At 43.8% G+C, this 23,328-nt stretch overlaps 1 protein-coding gene across 1 annotated transcript in view; it reads right to left on the bottom strand.

The window, feature by feature from the left end:
* Positions 1–23,328, bottom strand: part of CENPI (centromere protein I) — a 1,093,019-nt gene that overhangs the window by 871,691 nt on the left and 198,000 nt on the right. The window contains exon 7 of the mRNA XM_069613020.1: positions 8,922–8,968. Within this exon, the coding sequence (XP_069469121.1) occupies positions 8,922–8,968 (47 nt within the window). The remainder of the gene's footprint in view (positions 1–8,921; positions 8,969–23,328) is intronic.

Below are 23,328 nucleotides of genomic sequence, written 5' to 3'. Positions count from 1 at the left end.
AATGCAGAATATCATCTGAACATATCCTAAATCATGCATCGTAAAAAACAAGCATTGATGTATTCTGCCACGTCTGAGTTGGTCTCCCATATATAGGATACATTGATAATTAGTGAAATGAGGGATGGAAGCATAGGAGGGAACAATTTAATTTTGAATTGGATTCAAGGCAATGATTAAGTGAGGTGCTGAATGTAGAATTGGGATGTGGCAATGTGATAAAATGTTGAAACAAAGATATTTTTAAAAAAAATGATTTGTCTACTATTAAGGAACTGGGGACCTTTGCATTACCCTGGCATACCATGTCCCCGACTTCCTGCAGGGACCCCTCCTTCCATTCATCCATCCTTCTGCACAATTGTAGTGCAGTTGTGGGAATATGAGGACCATCAGGATTCAGGAGAGACTTATGGGGTGTGCAAGGGTGATATACAGCAACATAAGCCTTGGCAGCCTGCACATCTATCTCAGTGCAGTCATACCATCCTCCACTAAATCAGTAACTTTCTTTCAAGACAAGATCTTCTCCATCCAGACAAATCCGAAAAGATCCAACGCCCATCCCCAAGATGACCCACCTGCACAATCACCAATTTCATCATTACATAAAATATTCCTGATATCACAAAAAATGTATGATCCTTTAAAGCATCAGGTGAACGAGGCAATTCTTGCCCTGCTTCCCTCTAGAAAGTCAATTTTAACTTTAGCCCCACTAACTTCCACCATTCACAACGCTTCCCTTTAAAACTGGAAAGATACCAGAGATTCAGGCGCTCGCATCACAACTCTACTTAAAACAAAGCTCGAGACAGTTAATCCAACAGTAGACCAATATCCAACACGCTTTTCAAAGCTGCAATCATGAAATAAATCTTGATGACAAACTCTTCTAAACACAGAAAACATTTACTCCACGAACACTGATCGAGATTCAGGCAACACATCAGCACAGACTGTTAATCCTTATACAGGAGCAGATTTGTCTTTGTCTGGACTATAAAATACCAGTGGCACTAATCTAACTGGACATATATGCAGCTTATAACACGGTCGATCAGAGTATCCTCGGAGAAAGACTACAGTGGGGATCTCAGGACAAGCTATTGGATGGTTATTTCTAGAAGGAAGATCAGACCAAGTAAACGTGGGAAATGAAATCTCCTGCCTTCGAACCCAACAGGGGAGTCCAACAAAGCCTCATCCATTCCCCTTGGCGCTTCAAAATGTAAATCAAACCCATAACCCTACTTTACCCGTATTCATCTAGTTTCATACTATACACAGAGCAAGCTCAAATTACTTGCAACCCAAGCAGCAATGCACTAAAAATACCATCACCACCAAATGCCTACAGACTACTCTGGAATGGATGACCGCTCCCCTCTGCCTCAATGCCAAGCAACAGGAATTATGTTCTTTGGACTCCCCAAGTACTCCTATTTTCCCATTTCCGTGGCACGTTATTCCAAGTCGGAATAGTCGACGAGAGATCATGGGAGGAGCCGTCCAAAACATCTAGGAAGCTAAAAGTTGTCAGACCCCAGCCATAACTGCTCTACAAAAGCATCGGACACAAATTGGTAAAAACAATTGAAAGATAAAACGGATGAAAATTAAAAACAGTTATTGCAGTAGTGGAAAATAAAGGATTATAAAAACCAATAGGGTATGGCTTAGAATATAAAGAACACATGTGTTAAATATAGTGGTTTAGAGGCCCACCTGCAACAGCAGAAATAGTAAAGTGGCACCATGGGCAAAAAAAAGTCACCTTAATCATTAATAGTAATTTAATCTCAGACTTTTTAAAAATGTAGGTTTATTGGTTATAAAAACTTTTACCTATTAAATAATATAACATTACATGTATTTAGATAAGTTTTTCCTTTCACAATTCAGTTAATATTCCACATACACATGTCTAATTTGGTACATTGCAATTTTAAGACGTCTTCATTTAAAACCAAACAATAATACTCAACATACCTATAATCAATTCTATTTCCTTATAGTTCCATTTTGTTTTATGACCTAATCATTCTTCATTAATTTGTAAACGGTGCTTTAACATTACTTGCCAAATATAAAACATTGCAAAATAAAGTTTTAAATTCTCCAAAGAGAAAATCTGGGACCAAAACTGATCTCTTCGTATATTTCCATCTCTGATGTAAAGATTTTATAACCTTTACCATATCCATTCACCAATTTTGAGCATGAAGGTAACAGGTGTTGAGTGGATTCAACGCTATCAACGCTATTATTACAGATATGGCAGAGTCTTTCTTCACATGGCACCTTTGTCCATGCTCCTCTGCGCTCAAATGTAGTTAAGTGTTCCAATCGCAACCTCATTAAAAATCATCGCACTTCGGATTTCTGGATTTTATAAATATTTAAAAGGCTTTCCAACTGTAAATCCCTGTATAACATGAGGCGAATGAGGATGTTGCACCCAAATATTCAATATTTTTAATACAGTGCCATTTTTCTGCTTTATTTTTCCCTTTTATATCCAGGCCAATGAGGGCGCTGTTGCACAGCGATCCATGATGGCCGCTGCATGAAAGGCTTCGACAACGCCAGCCGAAATATTTGCTGCTTATCCTGCCTTCCGTGTTTGGCTCCCTACATTTACTGGGATCAGGGTGCCGTGTGTGCGGACCCCCCCTGTGCTGAAGCTCGCCTTGGGGCTTGGAGCTGTGGAGTTCGGAGCCTCGGGCCGCCGCCGCGTGGAGTGGGGGAGAGGCAGCGCTCTGGGGCTGGAGGGCCGTTGCAGTGGCCACGGCCGGGATTTTGGAGTTCCCTTCCCCCTGGTGGCTCGCTGAGCTGGATGTGGGACACTGTGAAGGGGGCCTTCCGGGAAGCAGTGGGTCCACGGGGAGCATCTTGGTGAGCTGTGACAGGACGAGCGGATTTCCACACCGTCGCGGGGTGGATTTCATTGCTGCTGTTGAGCCGGTCGTCTCCTCGGCTTCTCCCCTGCTGCTGGCTGCGGCTGGGTGCCGCTCTCCTGTGGATCGTCGGCGCCTGCACGGGGTACGTCAGAGCGCGGCGCCGGATGATTTTTCTGCGGGGGTGCGCTCCGTTAAGTTGCGAGGCGCTGTGCAGGGGGTGCGCCCACATAAACAACTGCCCCACACGAGACTGCAGTACATAATCTATTTTCATAGACAGGTGCCTCTGCCCTGGGCTCTGCTGGTTTGCCTTGGGGGTTGTTGGGGGGTGTCCAGAAGCACTGCGGGGGCAGAAACTGCTAGAATATGTGCTGGTTGAAAGCAATTGCCTAGGAAAAGTCATATGCACTTTGCACGTGGATTTACATTGTTGGTGCTGGTGGCGTTTGACGTTCTTACCCCACAGAACCACTATGGGAAATAAGAAGCAGGCCAGGATGGACCAATTTGCACATACAGGTCAGGATCAGTCTACATCTTCTGATTTGCAGCCCCAATCGACGGAGCAGGTGGACGTTGCTGCACTAAATCAGACATTGTTGGCATTGAAAGGCAGCACTGATACCCTTGGCGCTAAAATTGATGCCCTCACCTCTAAGGTGGATATATCAGCATTGCAGATAGAGAAATTGTGTGGGCGCATGGAGGAGGCGGAGCAGAGGATTGGGTCAACGGAAGATCGTGTCACTTCTCTCCAGCGCGAGGTGACTAGTCTGCAACAGCTGGTTAAAAAAATTGCAGCCAAGAATGAGGACTTAGAGGGCCTCTCAAGGAGAAATAATATTCGTGTCACATGGGTTCCGGAGTCCACACATATAGACAATATGGAAAAATTTGTCGAGCAGCTGTTACTTGACATGCTGGACAACCCTCTGCTGTCTGGAATGCATATGGTGGAGCGAGCCCATCGCTCGCTGGCGGCAAAACCGCCCCGGGGGCTCCTGAACGTCCTACAATTGCCAGGATTTTTTGCTCCCGGGATAGGGATGCCATATTACGACCTGCGCTAGAGAAAAAGGAGCTGCGCTGGGGGGAGGGTGGGGACTCTACCATACAGTTGTTTCTGGACTTCAGTCTGCCAGTCCAGGATCAGAGAAAAACATTCCAATCTGTGTAGAATATCCTGCGGTGTAAGGGTATAAAATATTTTATGCTTGATCCGGCTAAACTCCGTGTTCAACATGATGGCTCTACAAAGTTCTTTACTACTCCGGAGGCAGCGGAGCAGTATCCCAGGAATTTGCCGGACCCGAGTGGGTCTCCTCGACACGCGCCCTGATCCAACTGAGATACTCTTTATACTGGACAGCAAGGTTGTACAGTTATATTTAGCTTCCTGGGAGTTGAAGCCAAGGAAGGCAATATCTGTTTTTAGGTTTTGGTTGGCTGTTGTCACAGGAGCAATGGGGCTGTCCTCAGACCCCCCACATGCTGCAGACACTGCAGCGTAGTTTTGTTATGGTTGATGTGATTGGGAGGGTTGGGGGGAGGGGATGGGCACCGGTAGGTTGTGGTCTCTGGCGTGGGTGGGTTAGGGGGGATCTTAGTCACTATTTCATTACTCTGGTAGATGTGGGTGAACATGCTGCCATGAGCTACAACACAACTCACAAGATTGTTTTGTATACCCGGTGTCTTGAGAGTGTTGGGATTTTAATCGTGGCGTCTCTGGGGCGCCAGTGGAGATGGAACACCAATTGGGTAGCGATTTGCGGTAATGGCGACAAGCTGTAAACAGGGTGAGCCCCTCACAGTGATGACATGGAATGTGCGGGGACTTACCACACAAGAGGATTCGCCTGATAGCAAACTTTAGTAAGGCCCACATGGTTAACATCCTATGTTTGCAAGAAACACACTTATCTCGTACTACCCCGCTCCCTCAGCTAGCTGGATGGGGAATACATAGATATTGTTCGTCTTACTGTACACACTCCAGAGGGGTCGCTATATACATACATGGTTCATTGCAGTTTAGGTTGCATGAGGTGGTGAGGGATCCTGAAGGCCGATATATTGTTTTAGCAGGAGAGTTGTGTGGCGCAAAATATCTTTTCATAAATGTCTATGCTCCAAATACGAATTCACCTGATTTGCCCAGTATATACACAATTTCCTGTCCTATGAGATAATTTGGGTTGGTGACTAACTTCGCTCTCACCTTGGAGATGGACAGGTCTGCGACTTTGAAACAGGTACTCCCACAAGCAGCGAAGGCATGGTCGGCAATCTCCTCCTATCACGATCTTTGGGATGTGTGGCGAGGTGAGCACCCGACGACCAGGGAATTCACCTTTTATTCTGGGTTACATCATATTTCGAGAATTTATTATATTATGGTGTCTAGTTCCATTACCAGATTGGTCATAGCAACGTCTATACTTCCCTGCACTCTGACTATTCCCCTGTGATGGCCCAATTTAGTTTGTCGGTCTGCCCACAAAGACATCTTAGGTGGCGATTTAGGGCCACGGCTTTGCAAGATGATGTATTCAGGGAGGAAATCAGTCAGGATATCGATACCTTTTATCAAGCCAATGAAGGCTCGGTTCCTGACCAGAGTACGGTATAGGAGGCCTTTAAGGTCTATAGAAGAGGGTGCTGTATATCCAAAGAGGGAGGGATGTTAAAATCTATCCGTCGATCCATGGTTCGGGTGGGAGATCCTATCCGAGAGCTAGAGAATGAACAGGGAAGGGTAGACTCTCCTGAGCTACGGAGTAGACTGGGGAACATAGGGAGGAGTTCAAGCGGCTGGCAGCCAGTGAAGAGCGGTTTCTTGGCTACCCGATTGAGGCGACTAGATATGGGGAAGGGGACAGGCCCAGCAGAACGCTGGCTTGGGCTATACAACAAGAGCACAAACATACCCCCATTATGGAAATCACGGGGAAGGAAGGGAATACTGTTAAGGATCTAGTCGGAATAAATGAGGAGTTTAAGGACTACTACTCACGGCTATATGAATCCCGGCACATGGCGGGACACAGCACCATTATGCAGTATTTGGATGAAATTGCCCTTGGGCGGCTGGATCGAGACCAGGGCTTGACCCTGAATGCTCCGATCACGGAGGAGGAAATTCGTACTGCAATCCAGGCTCTCATATACACTACTCAGTGTATATGAGGAAGCCATGGCTAAGGGCGTACTTCTCAAAACTACTAGGTCAGCATTAGTGACAGTATTTCCCAAATCTGGCAAAGATCCTCGACACCTGGCGTTTTATAGACCGTTGTCGTTAATTAATACGGATAATAAAATATTGGCCAGAATCCTGGCGGATCGACTGATCCCGCATATCCCTGCGTTGGTCCTGCCGGATCAGTCGGGCTTTGTCCAGGGTCGCTCCACGCCACATAATCTGAGACGATTGTTCCACCTGATGCATAATGTGAACCCTGAGGTCCCTATAGCCGTGGCTGCACTCGACGCGGAAAAGGCTTTTGATGCCATTGAGTGGCCTTTCCTCTTTGAAGTGCTGCGGAGGTCTGGGTTTAGCCTTATATACATTAGCTGGATTAGGCTGTTCTATATGGCTCCTCGGGCTGCCATTTATACGACTGGTGTGCTCTCAGATTTTATATACCCCACTCGGGGGAACGAGGCAGGGCTGCCCCTTTTCCCCGGTTCTGTTTGCCTTAGCTATGGAGCTGTTGGCAGGTCATGTTCGGGAGAGGCACATCCACCAGGGGGTTTGGGTGAATGCTTCGCGTACGATTATATCGATGTACGCGGATGATGTCCTATTAAATGTCAAACATCCCAGAACGAATTTGGCTCCGCTGATCCAGGAAGTGATTAGATTCAGGGAGCAGTCCGGGTTGAAGATAAATTGGAACAAATCTGAGGTTCTCCCGCTAACCCCGGGAGTGTGACGGGAAGATGTGGGAGTGGAATTTCGATGGTGTCCGTTACCTGGGGATTGAGGTGTTCACTCAGACAGGGACACTGTACAAGGATAATTATGTGAGGGTTTTGGAGGGACTGGAACAGAGGGTGGAATCGTGGATTTGGCTCCCGATCTCGCAGGCGGCTCGTGTAGCACTGGCCAAAATGGTCAGACTCCCCCAAGATGCTTTATATTTTTAATAATGTCCCAATATGGCCCCCGACCGGTATTGGACCCGCGTTAAGAAAAGGATGGCTAAATTGGTATGGGCTGGTAGGCAACCCCGCAAAGCGTATGATATTTTAACCTCCAAATATGAATATGGTGGATTAGAATACCCAGATATGTGGGTATATTATTTAGCGGCTCAGCTGCAATACATTTCGGGATGGATCCTGCCGCCTCCTATCTTCCACATATAAAAGGTAGCCAAGGCGGTTTGATATCCGAATGCTTTATGGGGTCTGCTTAGGGGGGGGGAATAGGGACTCGCACCCAAGAAGTGAGGTCCAGCCATCTCTTGTTTCCTATAGGGCACGGGGGCAATTAGCCCGAATATTGGTCATGCTCTCTGGATTATCATCCAGAATTTCCGGTATACGATGTGATAGGCATCCCAATCTACCATGAGCTAACATTTAAGGAACATTTTCGAAGGCTGGGGGTACAGAAATTGGGAGATTTGGTAGCAGATGGCAGATTTAGGCAATAGGAGGACTTGCGAACACAGGGGGAACATAATGCGGTAACCCTGCTCCTCTACTATAGACTTAGGGGGGTGTTGAGGGCGAAATTGCCGAATTTCACGGTGGCCCCTGTGGTGTATGAAACCCAATGTTATGTGCTCCAACCGACAACAACAAGCAAATTGGTGGCCACTATTTATGCTATGATTAGAAGTGGGAAGGGAATACAGAGGCAGAGATTTATGGTTCTGTGGGAAGTCTCCTTACAACTGACGATGAGCCAGGTGCAGTGTAAACTGATCTGTATGCAAACAAGGAAGATTTTGTTTAATGCTAGATATAGGCTGGATCATTACAAGTTTCTGCATCAGGCCTACTATACCCCACAAATGCTGAGTAAATACTATCCAGAGAAAGTGATAGGTTGCAAAAGGTGCGGTAGGGAGCTAGCAGACTTTTATCACATGGCTTGGGACTGCGCGCACGTTAGGTCTTATTGGGAAAATGTGGAGGGGGCAATGAAGGAAATGCTTTCCATCACGTGTACACTCTCACCGGCATTGTGGCTTTTGGGCATGGCATCGGTTGTGACCAGATATGCGATAGCCAGGTCGTGGGGCAGACGCCGCCATCCAACGTTCGCTGCTTGGTTTGAACATATGAAACTGTGTGAACTTAGAGAAACCAGATATGCGGCGATGCTCCCTGTGAACAGTCAACCTTGGGACTGTTGGCCCCCTTTTCGCCGGTATGTTCTTCAGCAGGACCATCCTGATCAATCTTCGGAGGGGAATGCAAAAGAGGGTGAATGAAGGGATTCAGGATGAATAGGCTCAGAACGATGTTTTTAAGGGGGGGTGGTGGGAGAAGGGTGACGCTGGGTTTTTTGTATCTGAGGTTTGATATACTAGTACGATGGGTGATGTTGGATGACGGAGAACGGAACAGTGACTGGGGAAGGGAGGTATTTCGGTTTGTTGTTGTTCGAGTATTAAACTGCAAAAACGAAAGTTTTAAAAAAAAATATTGATAGGTTGACAAACAATAAAACCAATGTCGAGATGGAAAGATTTAACATCTTGCAGCCATAGTGCCGTTGGTTTAGATGGATCCGTTATTTTAATGTTTAATCACAATGATAATATAGGAAGTCTGTATTTGGACCCTCTACTTACATATGCAAATATAGGCTTCTGCGTATTTTCCAACAAGTAACGACTTGTGTTTTAGACTGTCAGACAAAGCAAACTTTTGAAAATCTAAGAATATCTCAAGAACATGTGCTGAAAAACTAAACTTTGTGCTCGACTAGAGAACAGATTTATAAAATATATAATCTTAAGCAGTTTCCGATGTTAATCACTTTCTTTTGTGGCTTACCATTTTGGTCTGCATGTCAATCAACTTCCTTACTCGAAAAGGCTTCACTAGAAAAGAAAACAAGTTTAGAAGCAGAACACATTTTCCATTAGCTAAATGTAAAGGTTCATCGTGTTACAATGAGCGAATGTTATTCCACATTCTAACACCATTTGTGAACCATGAGATATTCAAAATGGCCGCACCATAAGTGAATTCAAATAAATTACTTGAAAAACAAGCAGGGGCAAACCACCCTCAAATCTCGTTTGCTCTACCAGTGAAACGCATTCCTGAGATATTTTAAGTATGTAACAGAAACCGTAAATTATCTTGCACAACAATATTTTAGTATAGCATTCCAGCTGCCCTTCTTCGAGAGCTTGTTCTCTGCCCGCGTATTGAAGGAGAGTAGCTGCTCTGTCGAGCATGACCTCTGTACCTTGCTGAAAGCTCAATTCAAAACAGTCAACCGCTTGAAGAGCCCGTGCTAAACATGGTAGAGGTTTGTGAATTAGGGCCATCAAACCCTCTTTTATATCTCTGTTGGTTGGTAAATTGACATATTTCCACTTTACTGCTGCATTAGATTGTCCAAGTACTTTTTTATGCTTATGGCTGCCTCGGAATTAAACTACAGAAGAATCACGCTATCAATCCATAATAGCCAACGGGAGCAGAAGACAAGCAGGATTTTACACATACATTTTTCGGTGGCCGCATGCCCTTCTACCGCCCTCCCCTTCAGCTCCACACCATTAATAGCTCTCGCTGCAGCAAGCTTTGATAGCTCATGCTTTACCAGTGCATCCCAACCGTGGCCATTTTCCAAGAGCTAGTGGAGCTGTTTAAGTTGGGTGAAAGACTTACTACATGAGGTTTAAAGGGCTACATTCATTTGCATGCTGCGTGGTACAGGGATTGATATTCACTTTTGCGCTGCTAGTAGGACTGACTTCATTCGGTATACATTTTGATTTGTTGAATGATACTTAAGGGTTTTTTTGGTTTCCACGCTTCTTGCACAGTAACACAAGAAGTTAATAGGCACATGGTGCAGTGGAGTCAGGAAAAAGCTATGCACGGCTAAACAAATATTTTTGTGACGATAAGCCACATTGTCCTTCCTCGATGCCATGCTAAAAACAAAAACAGTTGATCAAAGAGGGAGAAGTGCAATACAAAGAAGATTCTTTCAACTCCTGAAAAATTAGTGAAACTACTTCAGAGTTCAAAGCATCAGACATTTTGTAAAAGCCTGGCATCCTGTATAAATTGGGGCTAGATGTAAAGCATGTTGCCTGTAAAAACTTTTAGTCTACACTACCAAGTGCATGGATTTTTATTCCACCTATGGTGCTGCATTTATATTCGTTAGTAAGGGGGACAGGCTGCTCTATGATGGATGCTAAACATGAACACATTTAATAGCGATGAGGCATTTCTAATGTGTGTGGTTAGACTAGCATTTTAAACTATGAACCAAGGCAGCCATACCTTACGCTGTTACTTGGCAACACTACTCAACCAGGCACCAACACGTGTTTACAGCGTATACTACCAGACATGGTTAATAGGTGGCGCTGTGCAGTAATGTAAAGCCATGCTATTCCTGCGTCACCTATGTCCAGGTCAAAACAGGGCTTTACATTTTACAGGCTTATGCAGTACATGGATATCCCCTTTTGCTACATTCAAATGTATTCTACTACTTATTTTGGAAAGGAAGCAAGCCACTCCTTGATGCATGGCTAAACTTTGGCAAATATTTGGTAAGGAGGCTATTCTGACGCACATGTGTACACCACCATTTTTATCTATGTGCAATAGTATTGTACAGTACTGTGGAGCCAGGCGCTAGCAATTCGTGTACATGAGTGTTCCATCAAACGCTCCAGTATGCAGCGTTTTTCCGCTGGTCCCCCAAATTAGATTTACAAGGTTGCAGTACTGCAGGACATTAATTGGTTGTGCTATACAACCTGGCTCAAACACATGCTTACAGCAGCAGAGTACTACACTTGGTGGCACTGCACAGTCTTGCAAAAGTAATGTACCTGCAAACTAACAACCCTGGTCTTGCTTTTGTCTAAGTAAAAGAAAAGGACTTTAGCATTTTGTGTTAGATTAATGGAAAACATCAAGGCCTAAGAACGACGACTGTTTTCCCTTGTTCCCTTCCCGCCTTGAATCGCTTTAAAGCACTTCACTTGTGTATAAGCGCTTTACAAATAAACAATTACATCTGTGTCTCTTTAAATTTCAGACTTGCAACCGGCGAGGTAGTCCACCATAGACGGACTCGGATAGGCAATTTTGTGCACCAATGTTGGATGTAAGGTTATAGAGTACCACATGCCTTTAACAGTTGGTGCAGTGAAGTCTGTCAGACGTATTAGGTGTGCAGCTAAACTAAACTTGCAGTCATTATTCAAACATGTGGCGAAAACCCCAAAATAATGAATGTTTCAAAGCGGTCACTAGTTGACTTCTACAAGTGTCTGCCCATTGTACAAATATTAGTTTTGTTAAACAGTGGAGTCAATAATGTAGATAAGACCAAAGATGCTTCAAATCCTAATAGATTCAATTAAAAAATGATGCTTTATTTTGATTGATGATGCTCTCTTCTGAGCAGTGCACAGTTGTACAGGTATATAGTTGCTACTCCCTTAATCAGTTGTTTCCTCTAAACGTGTTTCACCACTGTTATTAAAATGGCTCATCAGGAGGAAAAAAAAAAAAAAAAAAAAAAAGAGTGCTGCTCTGATTTTAATAGCTCCAATATTTTATAGCTTCTTGTTTTTGTATCCGTTCACAAATATCAATAACAATTCGGTAGGTATCCAGCTGAACTTGTGTATTTACGCTGCTACCAAAAAGAAAGAAATGTAGTTCACCAACTCACCCACAGGAGTTCATGGTCAAATTTATCATTTAAGGTTGAGGGTAATTAGATTTCTCCAGCAGTTTGCTTTTAGAACGCGGATCATGTCAGATGCAGCGTTCTAAAATGGCTGCCATTAATAGTCACGTATGACGTCATCGCCCAGCATCCCTTGCACGATGACGTGTTTCATTGTAATACGAATGCTGGCCATATTGAAACCGATTTGTGAGCGGTCTGGATGTTGAACATAAATAGTTTATCGGGTGAGTAGTGTAAAACCCTCCAAAAGACAGTGTTAAGAAAGAATGAAAGAGCAATATTGCTATGCATTTTACGGGGGAAGAGAAATATATATTTGTTAGAGATGATTTTTAAATTTAAAACATTTTCTTTACATTTTTATGTAACCATAAAGGAGGGCATATTAAAAAAAAGTTTTACAGTTCATTGTCCTGGTTCAAGCCTGAAAATCAGGCGTCAACGATATGCATCCATTCTGCTTCTCTCTAGCAGAGAAGTTGTTCTCGGTTTCCACCTATAGGTAGGTGGTTAATTTTTTCAAGTCCTGCGCATTTAAATTGTTACAGTTTTCCGTCTGGGTGCTCTCTTGTGAAATGTTCCCCGAGCAGATGGCTCTTTTTGATGCTTCTTAAATGTTCCAGAATTCCTTTTACAGATGGTGCTACCTATGTACCACTTTTGGCATAAGCATTGGATTCCATTTACCACATAATTGGGGTTACACTTTACCAGTTGTCGAACATCCCTCTTGGTACCATTCGGGAGATTAATATTTTGAAGCCCATTTATCATATTAGGACATATCTTGCAATGTCCACATTTGTATTTCCCTCTCACGGTCTTTAGATTCCAGGTTTGTTCCAAGGTACTTGCTTTTATGTCAGATCTCATGTAACTGGGTGTTTTTGATTGTTTTCGTTTTCCGATAAGTGATTGACGGCTTTAATGCTATATGGTCTCCGAATTGCTTGGCCAAGTTGGAGAATATGCCAGAGTTTGCATAGTGTTCTGGTGAGTATATGTGTGTTGATACTGAAGTTGGTAATAAATCTGTTTTATTCTGTGTTATTCTGCTTTTCAAGTCTTTACTCTTTAGGGGTTCCATTCTGTTTTTTGAGTTTGCCCTTACTGCCTAGTTGAGGATTTTGTTTTGCTATCCTCTCTTTAAAAATCATTAAATTTATTTTGTTTGTGCTGTTCAAATTCCGATTCTTCACTACAGCTCCTCTGGATTGTGAGTAATTCCCCATAGGGGATGCTATTGATGATGTATTTAGGATGATTGCTGCAGGGTGCTGTTTCCTGCTGTGGGTTTTCTGCATAATGTGGTGTGTATGGTATTATTGTTGACATATCTCCAGATCCCAAAAACATTCTTTCTGTACTTTCATTCATTGTGAATGTGATCTTTTAATAATTGAAATGCAAATAATCGACATATTGAAGAAGTGATTGATGATCCCCATCCCAGATTAGGATAATGTTTATGAACCCTCCCAAAAAATACTACATTACCTTGTGCGTTGGTGAAGGCTGGGGTTATCCAGGCATGTTCTAAACTTGGGTTGCGAATCTCTGCTTCCTTCTTGGTCAAAGATTTTTGCATTAGCCTATTTGCAGTTTGTATATATTGATCAGTTGTAGAATTGATGTCCTATCAATTGTCATGCAAGAACAGATTTCGAAAGCACACATTCCAATATGTGCATTTGTTAATGCATACTGTGGAGGGTGGGAAGGAGTCGGACATGTTACTTTTCTTTATTGAAAATATAAGAAAAAGGCCCATCTTTCCCCAATACTAACGGGATTGCCCTGCCTATCTAATTTAATTAAAGGAGCTCCTTTGTCGTCAGGAAGTCAAAAAGTCTAATTAGTCCTCAGTCACAAACCTAACTCTACCCGACCCTATCACAAATACAAATTACTCAAAATAGGCCAAGAGCATGACTCTCTTCTCCTGGTCGTCACTCTTTTTGCCATCTTACTAGTGGCTTTATCTTTAAGGCTGCATCTTATCCTGTGGTTTATTGAAACACAAGTGTCTCAGCTTAGAAGATAGGATTCTTTAAGTTATCTTCCCAGATTCTCTCGACGTTTCCTTCATGTTTAGGGTACCCAATGTATTGAATTCGTATTAAATGTCTAAGAATTTAGAAGGTAGCCAATGCATTAAACTTCACTGAACGGGATTCAATGGCCCACAAACTCACTAACAACTCAAATATTGAGTTTACTCACCCTAAAACACAGAACAAAATATGCCATACCTCTACCTCAGCAAAACATAAAACCACCACAAATAACAACAAACTGCACGCAACACCGAACAAGAAAGCCAGCTACATGCAAATCTTAACACACTCGCACACCAAGCACCACATAACGACTACGAACTACACAAACCAGCACACAGTGACCGTCCCCCCCCCCCCCAACTGTAGCTACCAATAGCACATCAAAGCTCTCACACTTTTTACTGTCAATCCTGCTAACAAAGCCCTTCTACCACTCCTTCCTTGTAAGATCCGCCAGGGCGCCAATAGACCATGAAGTGGCAGCTCTATGCGGTATACGCCAATAACTTAACATGTAACTCTTCCCATAGACTTGTGGGCCTTCCATTCCTTTTAATGCTAGCCTTAGGACAACTTTCCTTAGAATAGTTTCTCACACTCAAATTGTTAGTTGTATCTTTTGTATCCTTGAGGGTCTCTCCCCTCTCTCCCCTCTCCTCCCTCCTCTCCCCCCCTCCCCAATCCCAGGGTATTCGCTTGCACTTTTTATCTATATCCCAAATAATGCTGTTTGTCACACTCTGTATTGATTTCAGATAACTCCAATTCTGCTCATTTAATGTTAAATTTTCATACTTGTGACTGAGTTCTCGCCTTTCAATACGTGCCCCGGCAGCCTCCTGACTCTCCCATTCTCCCCCAGTACCTTTTCCAATGCAGGGGAACCTTGCGGTGCTCAGCACACTCAGGTATTCGCCTTCTTGGTTGCTCTTCTCTGTCTGGCTTCGCATCACATTCTCGGCTCCTCTGCAGTGGGATGCGGTATACGAACATGGGCATCAGGGTGCTTGCTGTACTCCTGTCTTATGCTGTCTCTGCATAGTTAGTTGGGCCCCTCAAGCACCACCGCCTTGCACAGGTCTTAGCTTCCTGTTCAGGGAACGATGTTCCCATTGCAGGATTCGTCTGCTCTCACTCTAGCATTCCTTTAGTTTCGAAATGTCGCAGGCTCCGCAACTTCGTTCGGCTCTGCAACTTCATTCTGCTCCACATCTCCAAGGCGTAATCAACACAAAATTCTCCCATTTGTTACTATTCACAAATCTGTCAGAGAACTCAAGTGTTACTGCACATACAATAGCTAGTACAAAACACATTTACATCAAATCACACAAAGAAGGTCATTTTAAACCATTGCATTCCTGTATACATTTGTCAAAGGAACTCCATCAATGGTAGCTGCAAAGCAGGAGCACAAGAGACACTTTGTAGGATGAGGCCAAGTGAAAACCAAGGGATGTGCTACGGACAGCCCATCATTATTCAAAACAAATCGCAGTATTTGTGTGCCTTAAAAGCCTATATTAATTTCTATATTTCGAAATGGCAGTATTACAAAAAGAATTTAGTCACATATTGCGCAAGCTGTAATGACAATTTTTAAACACATTTTCTAGCTGGTATGTTTTCTTTCACACATCACAGCATGTTCACCACTCTAGGCCATCATTAGTACATTGCGGATATTAATACCATCCACACCCAAGCAGAAAACTAGAAGCATGGGGAGGACCGCAGGGACTTTGCATTTCAATGGTTGAAAGAGCTCATTTCAACTCTTGCAGTTTACTCTCATCTTTGGGATAGCAGTTTATTAAAGAAAACCTGTGAGCTCTATATCCTCTATTCAGGAAAACAAGGGGATAAAGGACCCATCTAAACTCCTCTAATCTCTAAAAGGAGGCAGGGTAAGTCCACCCCTATCCTCCATGGTTCTTATGTCCTTAACTCATTGTCATTTGGGAATGTCAGGAAGGAAAATAGAGGGACTCTTGGTAGAGCTAAGATGTACATTGTATTCAAATTAAAACGTCAATATTGGGCTACCATATTAGCTGCATTATTAGAAAAACAGATAAGTCATGGTTTTACAGAAATGCTGTGAAGCTTTAATAAACAAGCATTGCCAACGCCAATACTATTGGCCCTCCTCCACTGCTACCACTTGTCTTTACTAATCGTCCTAATTCTGAAAACATTCTGTTTCACCTCCCACCTTTTCAAACTTTGAACCATGTAAGGCGCCCCAACACCCTCTGGGTAGGGCCCGCACAGATGGAAAAATACAAATAAATAAAAAAATGCACTGGGTGTGATGAATCTTATGAGATCATCCCAAAGATCCCGACATGGGCCTCCTCTCATGGGGCCAGGGAAAGGCAGCCGCACCCTGACCCTGTGGTTGGCATTATGCAGAAGGATCACGTGGGGTGGGACTCATGTAAGGGGAGTGGGAGACCTCTCTAAATGTTGTTCCTAAGACCTTAATGGCTTATTGTGCACAAACTGACCATTTTGAACTAAAAACTAGGGACACCAAGCCCCATAATGCCCATAGTACTTGGACGCAGCAGAGAGACTCAGCTGACAAGTGTTTATTATTTAGGTTATAAATGGACTTCAAGTGCAGAGGCAGAAGGAAGCTGCTGGTCTCGTTGTGGAGGCAGCAGAACGCTGTGCACGAGATGCGGTAGATGCTGGGGAAACGTGGCCATGCAGCGAATGCGCAGCAGGAAGTAGTGCTGAAGCAAGCCACGCGTGTTTGAGAGGCGCTCCCGACACGCTGTGAACTGCTCCAGTACTGAGCTCGCAACGGAGAAGGAGATCATACAGAGCTAGCAGAGCTCCAGTGAAGGACTGCACTCGCCGCAGCAGTCAAACCGGAGCTAGAAGAATGGGAGGAGGCTGCGAATAGACCCAAAAGCAACAGCAGCAAGTCAGGAGACGCCAAGGCATACCAGTGAATTGGCATGAAGCAGGTGACCACTGGGCGCTGCGCAGGAGACTGCTGGGTGAAAGTAATTATTTTGAATACCGAACAAATGAACTAAGAAGAACTGAGCACAACTCTCTGAACCTCGGAATACCCAGCCCTACAGATAAGGGGTGCATCCGCCAATTTTGCTCCCTAAAAAGTAGGAGTTGTCTCCTGGCAGGCCAGTACACCAGGAAAGGGATCAATTGTAGATTGTTCTGTCAGGCGAGAATACCAGGCAAAAAGATGATTTAAAGTACTGTGTATGTGGTAAAAAGGTGTGGTGGAGAGGAAGTGTTAATTCCATCACGTTGTCTATAAACTAATATTTCAGAAAGTGATCATTGAGCCATTTTGACTAAAGTGTTTCTTTTGAAGAAGTTATGATGCGCTAACAAGTGATTGGCCTTTGAGAAAAGAACATTAGCATTGATTAAAGAATTTGGGTTTGAGGAAAAGTCTGCTTTGCCAAGCAGGAGATTGTGGAAAAAACATTTGATTTATGAACGATCACTCCGCCAAATGAAAGGATACATTGAATGGAAGTGAGTTGGTATAATACACTGAATGGAACTTTATTACACAGAGATTTCTTGAATTCCGATTTTGTTTGAGATATTCCTGAATTGATCCATGGGAAGGGAATCCAGCCCTGTTCGCAAGTACTACTGTTTAAAGACAGAGTTCGAATTAATATATTATTTTGTGGAATTTAAGATGGCCAAACTAAACTTATAATGTTGTTGGGTATATTTGTGTGAGGGTCAGATACTTTTTGGACACAGGTCATTTTTCTTTACCCTTAGTTTGTTAGGAAGGGACATCCTTGTTAGGTTAGGGAAAGACAGGAGTGTGTCTCACCCCTTTTCATTTAATAAAATGGCAATTTGTGAGAAAGCAATACCTTTATTTTCCTCCTCGCATTTCTGACCACTCACATATGCCAATGTTGGTTTAACTTTGTAAAACACCTATCCACCCCACTAAAGCATAGGATTCTAAGCATATCTAGTCCTTTCACCAAGCTCTGCACTTTTGTGGATGGATTGGTTGTAACTAAAATGTCAATTTACTGAATCACAGCCACTCAATAGTTGAATGCAGTAATTTCAAACATGGGCTGACATTCATTCCCTTTTGTTACAAATTAAATGTATGTAAAAAACCAGGGAAACCGGAAGGAGAAAAAAAAAGGAGAGCCGGGAAACAAAGTTGCAAAGAACACTAGTTCTGCTTAGTAATTTACTCAAGAACATATTCAACAAATACTAAGCTCTTATTTTAACTATTCAAAGAACCCAAAGTCTCTCAGAGGTTTTGCTTATTAAAGGGACTGCAACACAAAGCCATACCTAATGTGCAAAGCCTAATAGCAAATGTTAAAAAAAAAAAACACTTTATTCAGCAATCATAAATGCAAAAAAGAAAACTAACACATACCAAAACATCAAATGTACATTTAAAAAGAAGCTATTTTGGATAAGAAACCAAATATACATAAAGAATACCACTTGTACATAATGTAAAAATGCCTAATTCTAACAGATGTAACTAGGCATAAACACAAATAAAATCAATACAAAACCGATTTTAAAAAAGTGAGTTTGAAAAATGATTCATCATTGACCCAAAAATGCTCTACATTAGAATGTGCGCACACAAGATAGTTTGAAGATTACAATTTAGTTAATCATCCCATGTGGGGATCATGTACAAGCTACAACGCCAAGATGTGCACTCAGATATCCAGAAGCTGGCCAACTAGCAGCCTGATGGGTGCCAGTTAAATGTGATTTTAACCCTCATATGACACCACCTTGTCTTTATTATCTTATGATTATGGGCCAATGTTGAGATTTTAGTGCAGCACGTTGCTGGGTGGGCTTTCAATGTAAAATGTTTTGAGTACACACACGCCTCATTAAATCGTTGAGTCAATGTACACCTGCTTTACATTTTGACTGATAGGAACCCATTATAAGTATAAGCAGCCATGGCCGATTTGAAACGTTGTCTTTCACATATGAACAATTGGCTGAGGCTATTCATGGCCCTTCATGTTTTTAAAGTTTAGGTTTCGACAATGCAAGTTCTTCGACCGTGACAAGCGATTCATTATTGAAGTTAAAAAGGAACAGTTTAGAACACAAATGCATGGTCACTAGTTGACAGAATATTTAAGGGGTAATATTATACCCTTGGGTTTGTATGTACGCAATAAGCCTTATTTATTTTTAGATGAGCCATCGTTCTCTTGTGTAGCCAGCAAATGCAGTAAGGACTGGATCTTGCTCATTCTGAAGACTAATTCTTTGAGCTGTATTAATCTTGAGTCGTATAATAGAAGAGAAAGGGGGGACGCTAGGTGGCGTTTCATCAAGATGGCTGCTCTATCTTGAGCTCTGTGTTTTGAGGAGGTGCTCAGTGCCGTTCTGAAGGAACTTTACCTTTAATGTACTTCTGGCTGTTAACCGGAGTGAATCCAGCATTGCAGTGTGAAGTCTGGACGAGGATGACCCACCTTGGACGGTGATCCGTGCCCCAACAGTTTGAGGCCTGGGCGAGTGAGGAGACCGGGACCGCCTCAGAGTGAGGGGAAGCCCAGGGGCTGCCTGATTCGCCGACCGAGATAACGGAGAGGCGAGGCCAGGGGCTTTATGTTTACATTTGTAGAGCGCACTTAGCCCTTAGGCATCTAGGCACTTGAATTAAGGTTACGGTTACAGAATTAGGTGAGGTTGCTTAGTTACAATTCCAGTTACACTTGAGGTTGCGGTTACATATATTGTGCTAGTTACAGCAGCATGTAAAGAAAGCATCATCAGTCAAAGCCACATCTTGTGCAGTAAAGGGCTACATCTGGTAAGTATAGATGCAAACGTTATATTTATCAGTTGTGTGCATTAGGAGGAGCCACGCCTCATGTTGCGGGGGGCTGCATCCAGCATGGATCAAGTTGAGTCAGGCAAGTACTTAAATAGGAGCCACGCCTTGTATTGCAGGGGCTGCATCTGGTTTGCAGGTATGTGAGTCAAATCAGGCAGTTACAGAGTTAGGAGCCACAAATACCCGAGTCTGGAGATGTATGTGTCAAGATTGGAGGAGCTATGCTTCGTGTTGCGGGGAGCTACATCAGGGATGCATAGAAGGAGACCTATCAGGTAGGAAACATGGATGCGATGAGCCATGCATTATATAGCAGGGGGCTGGATTCAGGAGGCATGGAAGTAGGAGACAAATCTGGTACGAGCATAGATTAGAGGAGCCACACCTCTTGTTGAGGGGGGCTGCAAATGGTAAGTACAAAAGTCAAATCAGGTCAATCTTGAAACTGGAAGCCAATCGCGCATGCTCTGGCATGCATATAAATAGTCTCATATCTTTATGCTTGGCAATAGTCGCTATTCATGTGAGCAGAGCCTATGATCTTCCAGTCAGATAGAGATTACCAGTATTCTTGCCATTCTGCTAGTGTCTGAACGCAACTAGAAGGATCCAGGTTCCAGTGGAGGAGGCGCCAAGATGCTGTCAACTGTTTTAGTGCAGCCCTTCAGCCGTCCTACTTTGCCACGCTCTGCTTCAAGTTTAACCCATCTTTTCATGTAGTAGGCAGACATACGAGACAGATTTCCTAATTTTTTATTTCAACATGTGATAAGTACAATACAACTAATTGCAGCATTACCTGCAGCCTCTTACTTGAATGTGCATTTCCAGAGGTTGCAAAAGGGCTCCAGATGCTGCCTGGAAACTGAAAATGATGTACTGGGCAGGGCGTGAGTGAGCAGAGCGCAGGCCCGGGACCCGAACAACAAAGTGCCGCTCGAGGCAGTGAAAGCGGCTCAGTGCACGTCGACAGCGAACTGGTACGTGACGGCAGAGACTGCTGGAGGCTCTCCCCGAGATACAGGAAGTGGAGCTGTGCCAGCACCACTGGACGGATTTGTAGCGGGGAAGCCACCGAGTGCCTGAGGCAATCTGGGGCTGCTGAGGTGCGGACACTACACAGGGCGCACCTGGTGGACATTGAAAGACTTGTGTGGGCGAGTGCCTGGCATGCATTGTTAGAATGGATATCTAAACTCGGGCATGGTGGACGTAGGTTTAGGAGGCCATCCTTCTTAGATGAATGGGGAACACTTCTGTAAGCTAGCCAGACCAATTTACAGTAACTTGGAGGGCAATCAAGGCTAAATCTCAGAACGGGCGAGAGTGATCAGGGGTCTCTAATGAGAGCACACAGTGAAATTCCAAGAATTACAGTCATATACTAGAAAATATACTATTTATTTCAGGCCCAATAGTAACACAAATGAATCATGCATTGCACTAGCTAAATATCACACAGGCAACACACTATGTAACATTATATTCAATCACTGGAGTCAGTACGAGAAAGTTAGTAACTCCACTAATACCTGTTATCAATGCGTCGCAAGACTAAAAGAAACCTAGTTTCTCAGTACTGACAGCCTGTAGGACATGTCCGTTTCCCCATAACAATGAAAAAAGGGAAGTCCAGAGAAAAAGAACGCTTCTCTGTACTGCATAAAGTTCAGGTCAGATTCAAAAAGATGAAGCAAAATGTTTGGGGGTCCATAGAAATGGTGGGAAATTTGCGAAAAATAAATATTTCCTAACATGCTGGAAAGGTACAGGAATGTGCAGATGGCTAACACTTGAAGTTGTGTGGAGCCAGGGGGGTGGGAGGGTGTTTGCAGCCTGCCTTTTAAGAGCAGAACTAGTTGTGCTGCTTAGTGAGCACAGGCACAGCTATGTGGCAGATGGTTGCACCAGAACAATTTAGATAAAGCAGTTCTCTTTAAAAAGAACCAGACATTATTTGTTGAGCCTACTGTGAGACAGGCATGGTATCAAGAGAGACACAGACTCAAAGGTAAGTTTCAAAACCTTTATTTAATAAAGTTCTTGGGTTGGTGTAATACCCAACTGGACTTCACTCTAAAGGGATTGTTCCCTCAACTAATGTTTCTAACGGCGGTTGATGTCTGAAAGTCCAAAAACAAAATCTGTCTAAACTGATGCTTGCTCTCCTACTGACACAATGTGATAGGAAGTCTTCTTAAAGAAAAATAGTGGTTCACAAAAAAAAAAAAAGGAAATGTAAACCATAGCTGATTTTAGGTAGTCTTACCAATAGGTGTAGTTCTGCCAGATCAAAATAGTTAAAGGGTTGCCCTTGGGACCTTCCACGTAGAGTTCTTGCAGCAAGTCAATAGAGTTCACAATGTCTCTGGGTCTCTTGGGGTTCCCTTCCTCAAGCTTCGATCCTTCCAGTTTCAAACAAAAAGACAGTTCCTGTTAGGCCTCTCAGGGTTCCCTTCCCCAGATCTAGGCCCCTCTAGTCTCACACTAAAGTTCACCTTGTCCAGATGTGCCGTTTTAAACACACAGTTCTTTCCATGGGGCAGTGTCAGACTTTCGAAAATGCTGGGCTTTGATGACTCCTCTGCACGACCACTGACTTCGGACCCCTCTCTTTGCACTCGGTCTTTCTTCTGGCACCTTTCCCTCCTGTGCCCTTTTCCTACTATTTCTCTTCCATCTTTCTTTCCTTTTATGGTGCACACTTGCGCCCTCCTCTTCTTCACAGAGCTTCTTGCAAACTCTTTTTTACTTTATCATGCCCATGTCACTCTGTCCTTTGCTCGTGCACCCTTGCACCTTCCTTTCCTTGTATCGTGCTTCTTGCACTTCCTCTTTTCAACCTGCGGGTCTTCTGTACCCTCCTTTCCAGCTTTCTGTTCGCCCTCACCCTTCTTTCACTTTATCTTTAACTTTTCCAATCTGTCGGGTCACTTGCACCCACTTTCCTACTTCGGGTTACATGCACCCTCACTTTACTGTCTTTCACTTCGCGGCCCTTGCAGTTTTTTTCCTTGCTTTCTCTTTCTTCCCTCTTAACGCTTTACTTTCTGCTTTCTCCTTCAAGCAGCTGCTCCCACTCCAGTCATCCTCACGCAGCTGGGTTCCTCTCATTCACATAGAGGCTCACCAAGGCAGCGAGGCACCAGCGAGCAGCTCACTTGCGAGCAGCTCAGTTATATACGGGGTGTGGGGTCAGGGTCTCGCCACCTGCCCCTCAGATACCCATGGGACTGACATATGTCCCAGGGGAACAAGTACTGGCCTGGACACAGCCAATAAGCAGACAATCGTCTTGCTCCAACGCCACAGAGACACGGCTCCTCTGCCACGCTGTGACCTCTCTGGTACACCGGGTAAGAGTCTCAGCGTTCCATTCTCCAGTCCTCCCAGGCTTCTCGTGTTGCAACCTTCATGTTCCAACCAGCAATCCCAGCTCGCTCATACTTATCAGAATCACAACTTTTATACTTGAAGCAATTGTCAAGTGGCGTCAGGTGTAAATGGTTTGGGTTAATTGCCTGCCCATGCCAGACTATCAGTGGGACAGTCTACTGGTGTTACATGTCACTTTGTATT

This window comes from Ambystoma mexicanum, chromosome 5p (assembly GCF_040938575.1).
Source record: "Ambystoma mexicanum isolate Mex_15411 chromosome 5p, UKY_AmexF1_1, whole genome shotgun sequence".
In the NCBI taxonomy this organism is placed as follows: domain Eukaryota; kingdom Metazoa; phylum Chordata; class Amphibia; order Caudata; family Ambystomatidae; genus Ambystoma; species Ambystoma mexicanum.
Note: the sequence above shows the minus strand (reverse complement) of the source record. Positions and strands in the feature narration are given on the sequence as shown.